General features: G+C 35.4%; 1 protein-coding gene across 1 annotated transcript; it reads right to left on the minus strand.

Annotated features, from left to right (window-relative positions):
* Positions 1-13,276: 13,276 nt before the first annotated feature.
* Positions 13,277-21,632, minus strand: LOC104610743 (putative disease resistance RPP13-like protein 1). The gene is given in 6 exon segments (XM_010277513.3): positions 13,277-16,376; positions 16,480-18,823; positions 18,826-19,284; positions 19,951-20,497; positions 20,499-20,768; positions 20,770-21,632. Coding segments are annotated over 5 exon segments (3,711 nt in total). The 5' UTR covers positions 21,267-21,632; the 3' UTR covers positions 13,277-16,376; positions 16,480-16,885.
* Positions 21,633-22,783: the final 1,151 nt, after the last annotated feature.

Raw genomic sequence — 22,783 nt, forward strand, 5'->3', positions numbered from 1 at the left:
TTGCCATTTAGTCAATCCAAATTAAGTTAAGGTTTGCCAATTTCTATTGGATAAGATAAGATGAAAAAAAAGGTGGATGGTTGAAAAACCAAGGGATTCTAGCTAGTAAGGGTAACTCTTGGGGCTTAATATCAATAAAAAAGGGAAAATTCCGAATTAGTACCCTGTACTTTGGATTTAGTGCCACTTTGGTCCCCAAACTTTAAAATGCAACAATTTAGTATCCAAACTTTCAAAACATGCCAATCTACTACCTTCCATTAACCAGCCCGTTAACCAGCCGTTAAGTGTCATTTGAAAAGACACAAATACCCTCCAAGTATCATCTAATTCTCTTTATCAATCATCTAAATGTTGACAAAAAATGAACAGCCCCAAATCCTTACCTTTTTTGTTCAAGAAAGTTGGGGTCACTAGAATGCCCATTTAGATGTAACCCCAACTTTCTTGAATATAAGAGGCAAGGATTTGAGATAGTTCATTTTTTTTATCAACATGTGGATGGTTGATAAAGAAAATTAGATGACACTCAAAGGGCATTTGTGTCTTTTCAAATGTCACTAATGTCACTTAACGGCTGGTTAATGGATTAGTTAACGATAGATATTGAATTAACACATTTTAAAAGTTTGGATACAAAATTGTTGCATTTTAATGTTTGGGGACCAAAGTGGCACTAGGCCCAAAGTACAAGGTACTAATCGGGAATTTTCCCTAAAAATAATATTTTTTAACATAATTTCTAGAATAAGCTACCTTTTTCTTTAAAATATGAAATAGGGGTAGAAACACTGCTCATCCCCTTCTTCCTCTAGACCATCAAATGAATCTCCCCACCTCTCTATCTCTCTCTCTCTCTTCTTCTTCTTCTCTGCATCTGAGTTGCTGCATACTCAGAGTAGAACTGCTATGAGTTATTCTTTTGAAGTAGTTAGAAGAATACATGAAACATCATAGCAAGTACACAAATCAATGGTTTGGTTCTAGCTACTAAGCCTATTAGAGGTATCTAAAGCAGTTTTGAATGCCATTAAAACCTAGAAATCAGGATTGGAAGAGGTCTATTTGTGTGCTAAGTAGAGAAGCGAGATACACATAACAAAATGCAAAAACGCAAGTGGACTTCGCCATTTTTGCTTGCAGCAAGCCAGCAACTACAAGGGTGAACAAAAAAGTAGAAATCTGTAATCAATATTTATTAATCTTGGGGAGATTTATTTGGTGGTTTGGAGGAAGGAGATGAACAGTATTTCTGCCCCTATTTGATATTTTACAAGAAAAAAATTAGCATATTTTAATAATTATATTAAAAAGATTATTTTTATTGATATTAGAGCTCAAAAGTTGAAATTTCTTTTTCTGGGATTATAGCAGATAAGGGCAACTTTTAGGCCCTAATATCAATAAAAGTAATATTTAAAAAAAATGCAAAAATAAGTTAACTTTTTAAAAATAATATCAATTTAGGGTAAAAACATTGTTCATTCTCTTCCTCTTGCAATACATTCAGTAGCACCGTCGTCCACCGCCACCCGCCACTGCCTCCGGCAACGCCTCCGCCTATCCCCGCCCACCTTCACCTCCACCTCCGGCAATGTTTCCGGGGGTGAGTGGAGATAGAGGCAGCGGCAGCGGCGCTGGTGGTCATTCATCTACCCAACACCGCCACCTCCGCCTCCACCTCCAACAACATTGCTGGAGGTGGGTGGAGGCAAAGGCGACAACGGCGGCACTAGTGGGCGGAGGTGGTGGCATTGGGTAGAGGAATGACGACTAGCGCAGCTGCCACTGCCTCTAGCTCCGCCCACCTCCGGCAATGTTGCCAAAGGCGGAGGTGGAGGTGGGCGGAGGCGTTGTTGGAGGCGGTGGCGGGCAGCGGACGACAATGATGCTGAATAAATTGCAAGAGGAAGAAGAACAGTATTTTCCCTTAATTGATATTATTTTTAAAAAAATTAACTTATTTTTGAATTCTTTTTTAAATATTACTTTTATTGATATTAAGATTCTAAAATTGCCCTTTTTAACTGTTATAATCCCTTTCTTTTTTACAAGCAGATACTCCATAATTATCAAATCCACTATGGAAGCGACACGAAACTACCGCATGCAAACTTTCTCGTTTCCCAAGCAAGTTTGTTCTCAAATTGACTCGTTGTGCTGAAGCTTCTGGAGGGGATACAAAAGTGGTGCTAAAAGGGTACATCTAGCTACTACACTATGAGGATTTTCTGAGGCCCAAGGATCAATGCAGTTTGGGATTCTATGCAACTAAGAACAGAAAACAAGGGTGTAATGCTCAAATCTTGGCTTCTCCTTGAATGTGGTATTCATTGAATTGTGGGAGATGGAATACAAATCGATACATTCAATGAGCCTTGGTGTGGCAGCGATGAACATTTAAGAGACCACCAAATACACTATCAAATGACAAATTGTCGTGTTTCCCACTTTATCAACCACCATAACACCCTTGGTGTTGAACAACCACATGGAAAATTTCAGCCTCTTCTTTTGTGAAGATTACGCTAAATGAGCATCCAATCGCATCTACAACCAATTGGATCTCTGAAGGGCTATCTTGAGGAGATTATGGAACACTAATATTTTAACTCCAGTTTAAAATTATTTTTGTGGCAACGACTGAAAGATGTTCTCCCAACAAAAGTGACTCTTGCAAATCACCATTTGGATATTCCCTTGGATTGCTAGTTGAGTAGTTGAATGCAGAGGAAGAATCTCTTTTCCATCTTATCCTCCATTGTCTAGGCCCAAGAGCAGTCTAGTTTTCCTCTTGCATGAATCTCTGAATTGATGGTACCTCCTGCAATAATATAGTGCAAGCATTATCATGAAATTGTGGATAGCTAGCTCATAATGAATTAGGGGTGGCAATTTTTCACCCAATCCTTTGAATCCACCCATTATATATATAATTCATCCAACCCACCCGTTTATTTAGCGGGTTGGAAATGGGTTGAGTTATTTACTAGATCAGATCAGTTTGAATGGATTGGGTCGTGTCGGGTTATAGATATTCATTGGGTTAACCACTAATGGTATAAGTGTAAATTCCTTAGTCATTTTTCTAAGTTTGCATTCCGATGTCCGATTGGAGTAATTTTTTTTTTAATTCCGAGTAACTTTTCAAGGTCTATACATCCCAAGGTGCCTATGGTACCTTGCCCCGCTATTTTCATAAAAAGCCTCATTTTTTGGCCTTAAATTGCAAATTTTAATATATTTTATAAATAAAAAATTAAAAACTATGGCCCATGCCCACATTAAGGAGATCTATTATTTCCAATTACAAGAACAAGCCCTGTGGAATGATGGAAGGAGAGTGGATACCTAGGATCATAGTAATAAAAATTAATGTGGATGGAGCAAGTAAGAATACTAGAGTTGGCATATGGATTGTCTTTGGAGATCATGAAGGTAATGTTTATTGCAGGTTGAACAAGGCACCTACCTTGTTGTACCTCAATGGAATGAAGATAGAAATTTAGTTGGACCTCATGCTCATTATACCTAAGAGCAATACTGTAGGCATAATCCAATTGTTATGAAAGTTGAAAAGTAGACCCTCATCCTCTATGGTACAAATAAGCACAACCATTTCTGATTGCAAAGATTTACCCAAAGCATTTGCCAATTACTTGATTCATTCTATTTTAAGATGTACTATGGTCGCTCATATTTTGGCCGACTTTGGGGCCAACTATCTTGGTTATCACTCTCTGGGACTCAAACTCCCCAGTTCATAATTTTTGCTTAACATGTTTGAGAGGACATGTTAACATGGGCAGGGAAGCTCCCAAACATCTAAAGTTAACTCCTTTTATCTATGGAAAAGTAGGGAGGTCTGCCCCCATTCTCCTTTTTTATTGGATGCACTAAAGAGGACAGATTCAAATCAATTAGGTCCAAACTGATGATACAGCTGACTAAAAAATAGAGCACACTAAAAAGAAAAAGGAGAAATGAGAAAAGAAAACAATCCTTGGGCTAACAATTTTTATAAAATTCCTTAAGAACTTTCCCTTGACATTCTGTTTCTCTTACTTAAGAACTCACTTACTTGGCACATTGCACTAATATAGTAAAAGCAATGCAATAGGAAAAACACCAAGGAATCCGGTCTCCAAATTAAATAGAATCAAGGAGACATCTTGTTTTCATTAACTACAGGATTTGGCAGAAAAGTACTATTTCAATATCTAACTTTTTAGGGTTAAGTACACTGTATCTCAATGCAGAATTCTGAATTGCAACCCCCATACTCTACTAGTAGCCCCCCCTCCCCCCCCCCCCCCCCCCCCCCAATAAACCGCATCATGCCCATGAATTTGGCATCAATTCACGTCAGGATTCATCCCCCCTCTTTGGTGGGGCTAGAAAATTCTGACCTGGACTGATCACTTGATCAATCATTCTCCCAATTTTTTATGTGTTTTCTAGAAAATCACATCATGAAAATCAAACAAAACGAAATATTAATACAAGGAAACAACTGATAGCATACAACAAAATCAAAAGAAAATACACTGCTTTGTGACTGTTACCAGAACTTCTTTAATGCAGTACCTGCCATGAGTTCATAGAAAGAACTAGTAAGAAAGAAGAGAATACTCTCTTATATATAAAACCTGCAATGCTTAGAGAAGTAGAAATGTCACCTAACCAAAATTATCAAAATTATTATTATGCCGAATAGAAGCTTTCATCATGCTCTCCATCCCAAAAAAAATTATTGTATCGTGTTCTACTTTACAAAAAATTCAAGTCTGGATGTGCACCCCAGAAACAGAATGTGTTGTACATGCTTTGAACCTCGGTGCTTTTATTTATGTTGTCCTAGTGCCCTTGCTTGCATTTGGTTCTTTCTTGTAAACCCTTTATCTTTCGTTCTAGAGGAGCTCCTCTCCGTTCCAATTTATTTTCTGGAAGGAATCAAGACATGAGCTTTGCTCTGCACCATAGATAGATTATTTTAGATACATATTATCTTGGTGAGTCAACACTTTATGCTGCAAGCACATATGTAGCAATTTGAATGAACAATGAACCATTATGGATGATTGTAGAGATAACAGTATGAAAATCATACTCATTAAAGGTTTTGGTCTTATTGGCATAAAAATGTACTGATGAGAGGATGTTCTCTTTCCAATTTAGTGATATCATTATACCAATAACATATATTTGGAAGGCAGAATAAGAATGATAGACCTTTACATTGTATAACTTGACAATTACATGGCTATATATATGATAGTCGAAGGTTAACTTTAAGAAACCGTATGAGAAAAATAGCTAGGATCACAATAGACTTGACTATTGGAAGGAACAACAATATTTCTACATATCTTCTTAATTTACTAGGAATGGATAATCATTCTAGCATTCTTGAGGAATCCAAAGGATGTTGAAACAGTGTAAAACAAAAGAGAAACCACCCTGCTTCTTGAAACAGTGTAAAACAAGAAAAATAGTTGCATTATAGAATAACAAGTATTATCAAACCTCATGTGAAAGGAGTCAGAATCTGCTGTGCTTGATGTCTGTGCTAAAGGCTCTTAAACCAAGAAAAATGCATGTTCCATGTCAGCCGGCCATCAAGTATATTTGCCCCACATGGGGTATCCTCAAGCCCCATGTGAAAGGAGTCAGGATCTGCTGTGCTAATGGCTGTTGAACCCAGAAAAATGTCCCATGTCAGCCGGCCATCAAGTATATATGCCCCACAATCACTCCAATCTCTCAACTAGCACGCATAGCTGCATGGGGTGTTATCATTGGCTAAACAGCCTTTAATATAACCATCAATTGCAGCTAATTAGTTCAGATTCATGTCCAAGAACTTACTTGAAACCCAATTGATTAGTCGAGAAAAATGACTTCTTATCTCTCTTTTTTAAGACAATCTTGGAAAATACAAAAAGAAAAACAGAAATTAAGAAAACTAATATTTTGATGCTGATCACTTATTATCTTAAGAACTAACAAATTCCCTTAATTGACAATTTTTTGAAGACTTCCCCCATGCCTGACCTCCAAATTTGATCACTTTCTTTAGCCATCGTTTTCATCTTCTTGCTTCAGATTAGAGCTCACCTTTAAGGCTTGTTTGGTTTGATAGGAAATAAGAGAGAAACTGAAAGTCAAGGGGAAGTTATTATGGAATTTTGTGAAGTTTCTTAGGAACTTTTTGATAACATTTTGTTTATCCCATTTTATCTATCAAACCAAACATAGCCATATTGCCACTTTTGTGACAATTTAAGGGCTTGCACATATTCATGTTCATATATAAGAAAGAGATATTGTTGTTGAAACACTAGTTAATACCAAGCTCCTAGTAACCAAAAATGAAATTCCAAGCTCTTGAGATTTGAACATGTGGATGGTGATTTATATCAGTTCAATGACATTCATAACAACCGTAGGATGATCATGTTAGTTCCCACTTGCTAAGAGAGCACACAACTAGTTACTTGCATTTATCTAGATTTCCTCATATGGCAGATTCTGTTCTTCAAAAACTGGTGAATAATGAACAAATTCTTGTTTATTTCTAGAAGTAGCTCAAGGCAAACAATTTAGAGAATAATTGCTTAAAAAGAATGGATGTTAACTAAGAAAGAGGTAACTCTATTTTTAAAATTAACTCTATTTCTTCAGAATTCAGTTAGTAAAACGATTACTCATACTAACTCTGCTCCACAGATATATTTTAATATTATAAACTTGTTGTGGATTTGAAGGTTGTTTGCCATAATAATAAGCAGGTAGAGGAATATATGGATGACATTCCTTTTTTTTTATCTTCTGTGTTCATTTGTTAGGCACAATAAATAATGGATAACAAATTCTTGCTTAAAAATGGATAACAAATTCTTGCTTAATAATGAACAAATTCTTGCTTAATAATGAACAAATTCTTGCTTAAAAAGAATGGATGTTAACTAAGAAAGAGGTAACTCTGTTTTTAAAATTAACTCTATTTCTTCAGAATTCAGTTAGTAAAACGATTACTCATACTAACTCTGCTCCACAGATATATTTTAATATTATAAACTTGTTGTGGATTTGAAGGTTGTTTGCCATAATAATAAGCAGGTAGAGGAATATATGGATGACATTCCTTTTTTTTTATCTTCTGTGTTCATTTGTTAGGCACAATAAATAATGGATAACAAATAAAAAAGGAATGTGAGGAAAGAAAAAGAATATAAAAAAGCATAGATATATTATATCCATCAGAAGTATACTCTATAAATAAAAAGCTACAAGTAATTAATAAACAAATATGGTTAGTGGGGCATGAAATAGACATTAGTACAGAAGTCTACAATGACACAAAGATGTATCAAGAAAACCTTACCAGTGTTAAAAGCTTAGGATGGTTCCCAAAACCCGTAAAACCTTTAAATATACACTGGCTACTCCATGGATTGTCTAATTCAAAACATAAAATGTACACTTTAGAACTGAGAGGTTGAGTTTGTTTGAAGCTTAACCTTCTTCATTTACAGCAGTACAAAGTGCAAGCTTTCCTATATATACAATTAGTTTATAGATTAAAGCATTTGAAATTAAAGAATAAAATTTTACTATGCATAAAAAAGTCATATCTGGATGATAAACAAAATTACCTCAAACAATATTTGATTGTTCGATATGTTAGCAACTGTTTAATCCTCCTAACAGGCGAATGATTAATTCCAGAACACTGATTTGTTGGGTGCAAGGTTCAAAGTATCGATATGTATCGTGCCGGGAACTTCCCGATATGCCCTTACAGGGGTTGTATTAGGTCAAACCATGGTTCAATGGGTAGTCGGGACTTAAACCAACCCCTCTAAATAGGTTTTAAAAAAATAATAAATAAAACATAAAAAAAAACAATACAGACCAATATGCCCTACCGTGTCAACCTACCTTGATGGGATGGCCAAAAAGATGAACTTGATATCTTATCAGATGGGAGGACCAAAAAGATGAACTTGATATCTTATTAGATGGGAGGGCCTGCCTAGATTGGCGAAAACATCTGAAAAAATTGTGTCTTAGGTGGCGTTTGATTGCACTTTTCAGACGTCTAAATCTGAAAATGTTGCTTTTCATATGCCACCTTTGTTTGATGTTGCATCTGAAATATGATGTAAAAAGTTTTTTCAGATCTGAAATTTTAAGACTAAGGCCCGTCACTTAACACACTAAGATGCATTTCAGACGTGGCCTAAAGTCAAAAGTACCCCTCCCAATTTGACCTCTCTCCCTCTCTCTCTCTCTCATCTTCATACAACTCTCTCTCTCTCTCTCTTGCTCCCCTATCTTCCCGTCACCGTTGCTGCAACTTGTAGTAGCGTCGGTTTGGTGAGTAATAATTAGTAAAAAAAATAATAATAATAATATTATTATTATTATTTTTTTTTTACTAATTATTAATTATTTTAATATTTCTTATAATCATTAATTATTTTTTTAATTTTAATCATTTCATTTATTTATTAGTAATTATTAATTTTTTATTTGTATTATTTCAATACTATTTTGAGGTTGAAAATTATTTTTTATGAGATAATGCAAATTTAACTCAATATTTCCAAATCTAGTTATGAGATAATGCAAATTCAGAATTCTGAATTTAAAATCTAGTTATGTTAAATATTTTGTTATTTAAAATATTTAGTTACTTAACTACTAAAATAATATGTAAAATATTTAAATTTTAAAATATTAATTATTTATTGAATTTAATAATCCATAAAATTATAATTTATACTATTATTACATAATTTTATTGCTAATTTTGTAAGATATTGAATTATTATTAATTTCAATATTATGCTATAATTATTTTTCTACTATTAAGAAATTTTTTAAATTTATTACATAATTTCTTTATTTTAACTATTTAAAATCTAGTTATGTTAAATATTTAGTTATTTAAATATTTAAATAATATGTAAAATATTTACAATTTTTTGTTATTTACTGAATTTAATAATATATTAAATTATAATTCATACTATTAATACATAGTTTCATTGTTAATTTTGTAAGAAAATTTTTTTGTTATTTGAATTTTTTTATTTAAAGCTATTATATATTACTAAATATTTAGTTATATAGTTATTTATATATTTATAATATTTGCTATTTACGATATATATTTATTGAAATATTTAAATAAGATTTTATTTTTTAATGTTGTTTTTATTATTTGAATAAAATTTAAATTGATAATCCAGAAAAACAGATTTTAAATTGTTAGTGCATAATTTCATGATATATTTTGTAAAAATATAAATTTTTTTTGTGTTTTTAATAAATATTTCTAAAGTTATGATATAATTTTGTTAGAATATTTAAATAATTCTTAAATTTTTTAATCCAAACTTTTTTAGATAGATATAGATAAAAAATAGAGAGGATAAATAGGAATTAGAGATAACTTAGGAGAGAAACTCTCTACTAAATTAGAGATAATTTTTTAGATAAATAGGAATTAGAGATAATTTAGAAGATAAACAGGAATTAGAGATAATTTTGGAGAAAGTGGAGGAGGTAGTTTTGGAGAAAATTTAGGAGAAGAGATTATTTACGTTATTAAGAAAGTGCATCTCATTGGTTGTTTCAAAAAATGACATGGAATATAAAAATAAAAAATTCAAAAAAATGAGAAAATTTCTTGATCGTTTTGTACCCTGCAACCGACGAACATTAATTGTTTATATGTCGAGTTGTTGAAACATCTATTAGAATATTTAGTGTAGGACAGCTAGTTAACCATGTGTCATCTACCACTTACGTGTCCAATTTTCTTGCATTGATCGCAAATATACTTTGAACGATTGCTATTCTCAGAGTCTTGAGGCATGGATCTTGATACAGTATTCAATACAGTAGCTTCAGGGTTTGGCGGTCCTCGAAGAGAGATTGATAGCTAATGGCATTCTTCTTGGATTACAAGAGAATACACCTTGTTCAGACTCAGTAGTGGATCCAATCCCAGAATGTTCGATCGAATGGCGTTGAAAGATTCATTTAAACCCATCAAGAATTGGTGGAGTTTTTCTTTCTCACGATCAGTAATGAAATGCTTCAAGGCTTTGCTGGTGCACTAAGGGAGATCAATGGACTTCCGAGTTCATCCCACAACCCTTTGAGTTTGTGAAATACCCTGCTATGGTCTCCTTGTTGTCGCATTGCCAAGTCCCGTTTTAGCTGATGGTGTCGCGGGACATTGCTCTGTGCAAATCTTTCTTCTAACTCTTTCCAAATCTCAGAAGCCGAGTCAATGAAGGCTACACTTTCGTGGAGTTCTTTGGCCAGAGAGTTGAACAACCAAGAAACCACCATTGAGTTATCTTTAACCCAAGCATTCTCTTCTAATGATGATCTTGGTGGCCATGGTAAAGATCCACCCACAAATCAATATTTATTCTTTGCTCTCAGTGCATTCCGCATGGCCCATTGCCATGTCGGATAATTGTCTCCGATCAAAGGAAAGGATGCTAGAATGCTCCCTGGGTTATCGGATGGGTGTAGGTAGTAAGGAGAAGTTGGATCAAATTCCATGGTCATCACGATTGGAAACAACGGTGGGTGCAGCAGCCAGAAGAAGGAACTCAATGATGAGAAACCAAAGAAAAAAAAGGAATCACAGATCGCCTTAGTAGTGAAAGGCAACAACAGAAGGAATTACTGGCTCTGATAGCATGTAAAAACTAAGACAGAGAAGGCTGAGGGCAAAGACTTATTGCAAATATTTGGAAGTTCATCGCAAAAGGGTAAAACCTCATCTTAGGATTTCTTGAATTAAATGAGTGAACAAATGATTTATAAATACATTTTGCATCAATGTGTAACCGATTTATAACTAATTTACGTAAGTGGTAGATGACACGTGGTTAGCCAGCTGTCCTACACGAATGAGTGGTAGATGACAATGGTTATCCAACCTAGATAACAGTGGTAGATGCATCAAGGGTTATCCAGGTGGAGGATGCCCTCTCAACTGGCCCTCTCAACTAAGATACGAACAATAAGGCGTCTGTTTGGAACCGTTGCTGTTGCTCCAGAAAACAGCACCACATCAGCGCCATGTAGGAAACAACCGTCTCTTTGGAACTATTTTTTCATAGAAAATAGTGCTCCAAGCCACACCTTGGAAATTGGGAAGGCATGGCTTGGAGCAATGCCAAATTTGGTGTTTCGTGGAGCTGCAGCTCGTTGCTGCCAATAGGGCAGTGATGTGACAGTGGATAATGGGTAGAAGTGCAGAAAACGTTTCCTAGAGCATTGGTACCAAACAGAAAAAGTTGTTGTTGCTTTAGGAAATGTCCTACCTAGCAATAACGATTCCAAACAAAAAAAAGGCACTGTTTTATGAAAAAACGGTGCTCCAAGCCACACATCAGCGCTGCAACTGCAGCATCGATGCCAAACATATACAAAACTAGCAATCCACTATGCTTCAAAGGTTGATAATCAAGCAGTCTTGATTAAGAGTGATTATTTGAAAGACATCCAATTGCTCTAGGGTTTGTTGCAATTTCATCTCCTTTATCTTATGACTGGATAGACATAGACTATCCTTCGCAATGTATATCCCATCTTTTCTTTGAATAGAATTAATTTTTGAGGCCAAAAAAGACTTAAGTAGTTTTAAATTTGCAGGGGACATTTAAGTAGTTTCTAATGTACAGGGTATACATAAATAATTTTTTTGGCAGTATATATAAATAATTAACCCTTTAGTATTCCCAAATGAAAAGTTCATTTGGACTAGCTGTTCCTAGAGGCTTTTGGGAGTTTAAGGGAATGCTTGCCAATATAAAATAATTAACCCTTTAAGGCTATGTTTGGTTTGAAGGAAAAGATAGGAAAAAGAAGGGAAATGTAAAAGAAAAATCAAACACACAGCATAAAAGAAAAATCTATGATGCTGGAAATTCTATACTAAAATAAACATTATTATGATAATTTCTTTTTGAGAGAATCATTATTACGATAAATGATATATTGTTTTGTTAACTGTTAACATCATAGAATATGTGAATTTGCCAAACCATAATTTGTTCTTTTTATCCTCTATTCATATAAGTATGTAACTTGGATCATTCAATACCAACCACAAGGCCCCTGAAATCCAATGCTCCATTAATTGTGTTACGGATAGGCTCTACGCTGAACACATAGGTCCAACTTCCAACCCATGTCACAGTTTACCTTCACAGCTTGTAGAGAAGGAGTCCATGAATCAGGCCGAAGAGGAGAGGCGAGGTTGGTAGAGGTGAAATTCTGAATCTCTGGAAATAACTTTGTTAAAAGCGTCATGGCTCGATGCAGATCTGAACTGGGCTACGATGTTCCCCTTTAAAAATGAGGTCATTTCTAGCCCTCTGGAAATAACTTTGGATTGAATTCAGATTTAATGCAAGTCTGCCTTATTGTGTTTAAAATTAGAATATAAAAAGGTCTAAAAAATAATTACTTTTAACTTATATGTAATTTACATAAATAATAAATGTTAAATTTAATAGTACAGATTATATATACACATAAGTTATATTATATAATTATAAATTTTATCAGTCAAATTTGATTAAATTTACATCCAATCCAATATTAATCTAATGAACGTTCTAACATCTAAATCAGGAATAACTGAATCAGCTATGGAAGTAGTAGGTTTAAGATTTTCGGAGTCCATTGACTTGGATTCTGTACAAGTCATGAAAGTTAAAATCCAAATGCCATATATGGTTAATATAATCAACAAATGGATTCTAATCAAAATTGCTTCACAAAACTTTAAATCATTAGGATCCACATCACAAATTCCTTGTCACGCCCACCCCACATCACTTGCAGCTGTGAATTGGGAACATCTCCTATGAACAAAAATAAATACTGGAGATGTTTCCAATATGCAGCTGCAATGTGCTGTGAGGAAGAAATCCGAGAACTGTGCTTTTGTACACCTGAACTTTCAAGATGGAACACCATTTCTTTAACTATGGTAGAAAGCCACACATGGGGTGATCTAAAATTTTGTTCCTTCTTGTTTTGTTTTTTTTTTTTTTTTTTTGAACAAAATCTTTGTTTGGTTTTAATCAAGACTCATGATGTTTCCACCGTCCAATTGAATTTCAAAGACTTCTTAATACAACTAGTTTTTACATCTGAACTAGAAAATGCATTGACCCTTGTGAGCTATGAAAGCTATCAGAACTTCTTTAGTGCAAAATTAAACCTGCCATATATTGATGGAAAGAATTAGTATGAACCAGGTAGCACAATGAAAAGTCCAATATAATAGAAGAATCTCTAAGGCTCAGTTTGGAAGGAGTATAAATACAAATACATAGAGTGCAAAACCTTGTATTTTGTATGTATTTATACCGTACATACTTGTATCTGTACTCTTACAAATATTTACAGTGCAAAACCTTGTATTTTGTATTTTTAAACCTTGTATTTGCCTTATACATATTTGTATTTGTATTCTTTCCCAACTGAGCCTAAAGAATATACAGAACCTGCAATGCTAAGACAAATAGAAAGCTTATCTAATCAAATTATTGCAATCATCATTATGCCCTGGAAAGCATAGAACAACCATCTATAGCACCTATTAGAAAATTTATTTCTTACAACTAAGTTGAAGGGGCTAAAAGATCTAGGGACAGACCAAAATGGACTTGGGTGAAAGTAATAAAAAATGATTTTAAGTGCCCATAATTTAACTATGGATATGACACTGAGTAGAATGAAATTGTTGGATTCATGTAGCCAACTACATATAGTGGGGACAAGGCTTAGATGATGATGATAATAATCATAATGCCCTGGAAAATTGTATGGTATTAAACTCTTAATTACATATATACAAATCTTGGTGACTACTGACTAACACATTAAGCTCTACATATGATCACTCAAGCAGATACTACATGTGTACCAATGAATCGGTACATTGACCTCAAAACAATCAACCATTATGGATGATCTCATGGGTCGCACTATAAAAATCACTCATTAAAGGTTTTGGTTTTACTGATATAAGAGTGTACTGATTGGAGGATATCATTTCTCCAATTTAGTAATAAGGATATCTATTATATCAATTACATACATTTGAGAGGTAGAAAAGAGAGATAACCCCTGTCATTGTATAACTTGGCAATTAGCTATATATTGACAAACAAGAATATCTAGACAAAGGTTCAATATGAGGAACATTATGAGAGAAATGGCTAGTATCACAATGAGATTTTACCTATATGAAAAACAATATTTTCGTGCATCTCCAATTTACAAGAAAACAGATAATTTTTTTTAGAACTCCAAACTTTACTCCAGGTGGAGGGGCGATCACCTTAAAATTTTATTAATCAAAATCTTAACATAGATTGCAAAATACACAGGGTACAACATAGCCTGCCTTTCCCCTAACACTGGTATAGAAGCACACCCTAAGTCACTTCCCCTGACAAGATGAACCAAGAAATCAGGAGGTAAACTGCTATGACCATTTTTTAATGATCCATGGGATACCCATTTACAGGTTAAGAACCAAAAGCAAAAAAAAACTAAAGAAAACTTAGACCTTGATGCTGATATAATTTTAAGAACTAACCCTTTCCCTAAATTGACAAAATTTTTCTTAGACATCCCCATGCCTAAGTTCCAAATTTGCTCACTTTCTTTAATCAACATTTTCATCTTCTTACATGCTTAAGATTAGAACTCACCTTTAATGCCAAGTTTGTGATAAAGGGTTAAAACTGATAGTTCAACCATAAACTACAATATTTATAAATGTAGGAAATCATACACACGTCAAAAAGTTTTACATGCATTAACAGTTTCAATCCAAAAAGAGTTGGTTTAAAATGTTTTCACATGAAGGTGCCAGCAATCTTGTTGGTAAGGTCTCTGTTGGATTGTAGCTTAGGCGTAGATTGAATCCTACCTTCACCAAGGATTAAGGGTTTGTGGGAGGGATACCGCCCACTGTGTAGCCCAACATTTTCCAACCAAATGAAATGTTTTTACACAATAATATTGAATTTAGAAGGTCCAACTCATTTATAGATGTAAAAACGTATTAGGTATCATTTTTTCTATTGCTCCTTTATGTAGACTTCAATAATCTTCTGTTATTAAGACAAAATTCTGTTTAAGAACTAGTTAACTCAATCTCTTAATAATCCAAAAATAAAAATAATAAAAAAATTCAAGCTCTTGATGAGATTTAAGCATGGAGATAGTGATATCTCAATTCAATGACATTTATAACAACTGCATGATGGTTCTGTTAGTCATTATTGGCTATAAGAGTATGCAATTGCATATTTGCATTTACCCAGATATTCTCACATTGCATATTCTGTTAAAAACAGGTGTGTGATCATTTTTAGATTTTTTCTAGGAGGAGCTCAAGCAAGAGAGAGCAGGAATAAGACTGCTTAAACAAAAGAATGAAAATTTAGCTGAGGAAAGGTGACTCTGTTTATAAAATTAACTCTGCTTCTTCAGTATTCAATTCATAAAACAATTACCCACACTAACTGTGCTCCACAAACAGATTTTATTATTAAAAATTTGTAGTAAATTTGCAAGTTAGTAACCATACAACAACAATGACCAGGTAGAGGAATTATATGGATGGCATTTCTCTGTTGTATCTTCAATGTACATCTGTAAGGCATTGAAGATAAATAAATATAGTTATTAGGACATGAACAGGCATAAGTACAGAAGTGTACAATAACACAAAGATGCGGAGCAACAAAACCTTCCAGTGTTAAAAGCTTATGGTAATTTCTATGATCCATAAAATCTTTGTTGAGTTTTTTTGAAGTTTGGGCTTCTTAAATTACAACACTACAGAGTGCAGACTTTCCATATACAATTATTTTATAGTACTTCTGAAGCATTTAAAATTAAAGAGTAAAATCTTGCATTTGGGAGAAAGAAACCAAAGTTTATCTCAAAGTCAATGATAAAATAAATTACCTCAAATAATATTTGATTGTTCCATATTTTGGTGAGTAGATAATCCACTTAATTCAACCTTACACGACTCCATAGTCCACAATACCTTTGAGCATTACGGAACCAAATATGCTGCAAGGCTCAGACGAGCAGATTAAATCTAGAATACTGTTATGCTCCAATTTGACCCCTTGTCATATGGGAGGGATTGGATTGATCCAATCATCTCTCTTACTCCATGCCTGCTTAAAGAAATCACCATGAAGTAATATGAACTATGAAGAAACCTTGTCTTAGTAAAGGATTCAAGCTTGCAAGCCTGTCAGCTTTGTATAATGGATGGGTTCAGATCTGGAATGCTGTCAAATTAAAATAAATCTCAAATTAGATAAGGAAAAAAATGAGGAAAAGGAGAAAAGCTGAACAAAAGACAAATAACAGCTAAATTCAAAGACGAGTAACCTGATGCGGATATTGTTTCTTTTCAAGAATACCATTCATACTCCCACTCAAATGCACGATCACAACTTTTGGCGATATTAAAAAGTGCATATGGAATGTTAGCTATCTTAGGCCAATCTCTTCCAGTCTTCTTTTGGCACGAGTTCTCCAGAAGGGGACATCCGTTTATCACCGGCCTTCGAAGTGTAGCAGGGAGTCCATCTTATGGCAGAGATATTAGTTTAGGAGCATTGTTGATTCCCAAATACTCTAGCAAGGTGAGTTTTAGCAGCACCTTAGACTGTATAAACTCAAGACACTCTAGATCCGAGAAACTAAGCTTTCTAAGAGAGGTTGGCAGCAACCACTCTTCATCCTCTTCTTTCTCTGGGAATGACACCATACCTGAAGCGCAAATGATAGTCAATTATTCAAGAGAAGTAAGTTTGCTCAGTCCAGGACACTTGGGCAGCATATCTAGATTGTCCCCACATCCTCCAATCTGCATCTTTTCCAGCTTTTTGGGCAATCCACCGCTAGGAAAGGTGACCAGGCGAGAACATTTATTTATGCTCAAATGTCCAAGGGATGTGAACAGGTTCATCTGCTCAGGTAGAGACTCAAGATTCTTACAATCACTGATACAAAGACGTTTCAAGGTAGGCAACAATCCATTAGGAAAATGCTTAAGAGAGGAACAACCCACAATGATCAATGTTTGAAGACTTGTGAGGTTGTGAAGCCACCAAAACCTAGAAGGTAAATCGAGATTACTAAAATCTTTTAAGCAAAGAAATTCCAGTGAAGCAGGCCACAATCCCCTTACTCCATCTACTGCTGGGGAAGATGTGAAACCAGAACATTGGGAGATAGTTAAATGTGTGAGACAAGTGAGATTGTGAATCATGGTGGGAAAGAACTCCAAGCTCTGGCAAGCAGTGACAGAAAGTGTTTGCAGTTTGGGGGGCAAGGTCATTGACTTAACATCATGGCAATTCTCAATTTCAAAATGACGGAGAGAAACAATGTAGTGTAAATCCATAATCTTGTTTCCTAGTCCACTGCAACTTTTGATATGTAAGTTTTCAAGTGATGTGAGCATTTGTAAGAAATCTTGGACTAGGCAAATACCTAGAATCCACAAATAAGAAAGAGCACTGAGTTTGGGCAACCTTGCAAATAGTATACTGTTGTTTATTTCCAACAAGTCCAAATGACAGAGCGATGGAACCCATGGAACAGCAACCAATTCTTGACATTGTTCTAAGTGCAAGGATACCAAGAATGGAAGGTGTTCTGGCAATTCCCTTAACTTGGGGCAGTTGGTTATAGTGAGGTAACGAAGGAAGGGAAATTCTTGATAACCTATTGCGGTGGCAGATGTTGATAGTGATTCACCATATGAGAAATTTCCATGTCTTGGAGGAGAAGTCAGCTCATTGCAGTCTGCAATGTTCAAAGATAACAAGGAAGCAAACCTGTAAGAGGGGAGTCTCCTCAGCTTAGGACAATTCTGAATGGTAAGGCTACCGATGCTAGGGAAAAATTGTAGGCATTTAGTATCTTGTTGTTCTTGGTCATCTACCCCTCCTTCAAAACACCATTCCTCCCACTCAGTGTTACTGATAAGTTTCAACACTTCTAGTGATTGAAACTCTTGGCCACAAAACTCAGGCCCCACATGCTTTATGTTACTCATGCCCTTAATCCAAAGATATTTGAGCAAAGGTAGCCTTCCAAGAGGAGGCAGGGCATTAAGTTGTTTACATTCACAGAGCTGCAAAATTTGTAGGTTTGAAAGCATCTTAATCCAACTAGGAAACCTTGAACCAGGATAGCAACTGATATTCAAGTCCTCTAAGTTGGAATGAGGTTGCAGACCTTCAATAATTTCCAATGTTCTTTCATTTCCTGAGCCTTTATCACTCCATACTAACTCCAATTTCCGAAGACATTCCTTGTTATCTAGATAGGCCTCCTTGGCATCCCTGGCGACAGATATATTCTCCAACTTCGATATGTGGAGTTGTCCCTTGAGGTGTTTTAAATCCTTCAATTCTCCAATGATGTTGCTACTACTGCTGCTACACCTAGTATTGTTTTCGCCAACAACAAATTCAGGCAATGTTTGAAGACTAATTAGCATTCCAATCCCATGTGGCATTCTCTCTACTTTCCATCCTCTATCTACTTTGATATGCTGCAGGTTAATTAGGTTGGGTAGGCCTTCAGATAATCTACTATAGCATTCACTTGGGAGTATTAAAGTTTGTAAATTGTAAAGGCTAGAAATTGACTCTGGTAACCATTTGATTCTAGTGCCACTCAAGTCCAGGTAGTGTAGGAGTTTCAATTTAGCAATGGAATCTGCCAATCTGGCAACTCATCAATGTGGTGATCAGATAAGCACAACACACGTAAGCATTTCAAGGCATTAAATAAGCCATCAAGATGTTTTTTGTCATAGGCAATTCCATATCTGCATCTCAATTGCAAAAATGTGCGGAGATACTTAGCTTTGTGCAAAATATCAGCTTTTATTATGGGAAGGACCGATAAATGACGAACCCTGTCAGTCATGTTAGACAAGTTATTCTCCAACCTAAAGCAAATCTCTTTTGAAATAGACTGTGACAAGTCATGAATGAGGTCGCGCATCACAAATTCTGTTTTCTGGTCATTTTTAAAGTATTGGAAAAATGACCTACAAAACAGCTCATCAAAATACTGCCCGCCTATTTCTTCCATCTCTTTCTGCCCTGTATAGCGTGTAAACCCTTCTGCCATCCACAACAATACCAATTCATCCTTGTCAAATAGGTAGTTGATGGTGCGCAATCTAGTTACTCCTAGTTGGAAGACGATCCAAGTTCCAATTGTGTAGTAAGCTAAACCAATCTGCAAAATAGTGGATCAGAGAACCCGGGGTAGATAACCCGGCAAGGTCGCTCCAATGCTTAAGTCAGTATTATACTGTGGATGCGAGCTGAATACTTGAGTACTTGAATGCTAGTGAGTAAAATAATCACGCGTACCTTTGCCTTGGGGTTTTATGTCCTTATATAGTGGAGTCATCGTGGGCCTTACGAAAGCGCTCCGGGATCTCCAGGCTGTGTGGATAAGATCTATTCCTTTTTTGAAGGGGAGCAATGTGCTAATAAGGTTTATCGTCTACCTCCGATTCAGGCGGAGCTAGGATGAGTCTCGTCGTGATCCGAGAAATTCGGGGTCCGTTGGGGAGGTCTTTCGAGTAGACTACGTGGCGTTTCGGCTCTTTATCTCCGAATTGTTGCTTCGGTTCTTTAGTCCCGAACTAGATTGGGTGTCAAGGTGTCTCTATGTCAAGGTGGTTTTTGGGTCGAGGTGGCTGAACATCCGAGCTCAGAATGTTGCGGGCCGGGTTCGTTTGGCTGAGTTGTCACCCCTCGAGCAGATCGCGTCTACGTGCCCCCTTCTTACTAGGTCGTGCCAAATCACCCTTCATCAGTAGTATTTTGGAAAGATGGAACAATAAGCAAAACAGCGATTCAAGTTGACTGTGAGATGTTTATAGCTCGATCTTAGAGCTGGCATAACTTCATCTTTGTCTTCTGGTACATCCCAAACCTCACTTTTCAATATAGTTTTCCACTTTTTCTCATCAGCTGTTGAGCTTAAGAGGCCTCCAATTGTCTTCACAGCAAGAGGCAAACCCTTACATTTCTTCACAATATCTTTACCAATTGCTTCCAAGTATGGATTGTAATTGACATTGTTAGCAGATAACGCATGTCGCTTAAACAATGACCAACCATCTTCATCCGACAAACCCACCAAAATGTGAGCATCCATCGTGCCCATGATCAATGAAACTTCTCTGCTTCGTGTGGTTATTATAACTTTTCTCCCCTGTTTCCCAAATTTAAAAGGGGTTTGCAGTTTATCCCAATGATTTCTCTTTAGATTCCACACATCATCCAAAACGAATAAAAACCTTTTACGGTTTAATCTTTGCTTAAGTTTAGACCGGATCAAGGTAAGTAAGTTCACAACGCTCTTTGGTGGCCGACTCCATAATAGCTTTTGTTGTGTTTCCAACATCCACTTCTTCCGATACACAGACCCATGCTTTAAGATCGAAGTGATTCTCTACTCTCTTGTCGTTGTAAACAAGTTGGGCAAGGGTTGTCTTGCCAAGCCCACCCATTCCCACAATGGGAATTACCTCAAATGCGTTTCCCTCCCTCAGCCCATCTGATAAAAACAACTCAGCAATTTTATTCTTATCACCCTCTCGACCGTAAACGTGTGATTCACTGACCAAGGAACTCGTTTGTCGACTCCATGTAAAGGTTATCCCTGTCTTTAGCTAATTTCTCTAATTTTTCAGAGATCTCCTTAATCCTAGATGCCATGTCTGGACGATCAAAGATATTCTTTATCTTCTTCTTCTTTTCTGATAAGATTTTCGCTACCTTATTAACGGGGGTAAAACAAAAGGAAGAGCTCCATACCTGTTGAGTTTCAGCTTTTATTTTTGCTTTCAGGTCAGATCTTCCAGCTTCAGTCATATACTCGTCCACTATGTCCTCGGCGTCATAAATCAGCTGCCTAAGCTCTTCCAACCAAATCTTCACCAAGTTGTCGTCGTTCTGTTTCTGCTCAGCATCATCCACCGCAGTTTGGATCTTCTTCAGAGAATTCTTTAGTTTATTAATGTCTTCATCGAGGTCACACCGGGATTGAAGCTCTTTGAAGATTGGAGAGGCCAACTTCTGAATAATCAAATCGAGAGAAGAGGAAACAAGTGCTTCTGCAACAAAAGCCATCTTCTTGCTGATAATAGAAGGAAGATCAAGTGACTCGAAGGCAAGCCAAAAATGAATATGTGCAGTGAATAATATAAAGGGTTCATCTGACTTCAATAATCCAACCAGCCCAAGCATTCACTGCACCACAAGATGAAGAACTGGAGAAGCATACTTCTCGAGCTTTCTATTATATTATGTTGTACCATTTTCTTTTGCGTGTAACCATCAACTTTGACATATTCTCTCCAGATTTTATGGAAGAGGATGACAATGAGGCGCGGCCCATGAATTTTCAAAACCAATACTGAGAATCAACTGCATCATCTTTAAACTTTGTTAAAATTGCATGGATTTGATATTGGGCACATACAGTAAGCACACAATTACGGATAAACTTATGCTGGGACCATTCTAATACACATATGATGTTACTAATCCAACCGAATAATCAATAATCAATTACCAAGTTGGCGTGGAGCAAATTTCCATATTAGTTCGAACTTACCAAATTAGCACCAGGATTTCTAACTTAGTTGGAATTTACCAAGCTAGTGTCAACTTTTATTTTGGTTCAAAATTACTAAGTTAGCATTAGTTCATGAGTTCCAAATTTTTGTTCAATTAGGCAACGTTTGGAAGAGGTGTAAAACGTCATCAGTGTAAAAAGATGTTTAAGTTTTATACTAAACCATAAATATATATGACTGTTGTATTTTGAAATCGATATAAAAAGATGTTTAAGTTTTACATCAATAAAATCGATTAGTTTTTACATGGATGATCGATGTAAAACTTTAAAGCTGATGAGGTTTTACATCTATTATCGACGTAAAACTACACTCCATCCAAACGCACGTAAAACTGAACCGGAGTGTTATTTTATGTTGATAATAATTACACTCTTTTACCAAACACGTACAAAAGTGAACCAATGTAAATTTACATCGCATCCAAATACAGCCTTAACACTTTCTTTTTGAAAAGTTTTAGTGAGATTCTATTATAGAGTGTTTTCATAGATTATGAAACTTTTTATAAGAACCATAAGGGTGTAAGTCTATATAAAGAGTAGTTAGGGGAAGGTTAAGACAGTTTTTGACATTAATTTTCTCTTAATTATATAGTGAAGAATTCTTCTTCTTGAAATTCAATTTCTGTTCTTTTCTTTGAAGCCTTTTTCAATGTGATTTATTTTCGTATTGCGTTAGGTTTAACGACAGATTTTGAGATGGTGAAGGGTTTTGAAATAATACAAGTATTATGCTAAACCAGATCCTCCCATGGCATATTATTGGAAAGTATAGAAATTTTATGTATTAAGTGTTGAATATAATAATATTTTAAATTTGATGTAAAGGATAACTCATAGTTTATGTGTTTTTAACATATCTTAATCAAATAAATGGAATTTTATTATTTATCTCTTACTTATCTATTGATTATATATAATAAGAAATAATAAGAATTATAGGTGGGCTCTATATCCACTCTGTCCTACCCTTAAAAGTGGAGAGGATATGATGTGAGAAGGTTTT

Source organism: Nelumbo nucifera, chromosome 8 (genome assembly GCF_055504915.1).
Source record: "Nelumbo nucifera cultivar China Antique chromosome 8, China Antique-T2T, whole genome shotgun sequence".
Lineage (NCBI taxonomy): Eukaryota > Viridiplantae > Streptophyta > Magnoliopsida > Proteales > Nelumbonaceae > Nelumbo > Nelumbo nucifera.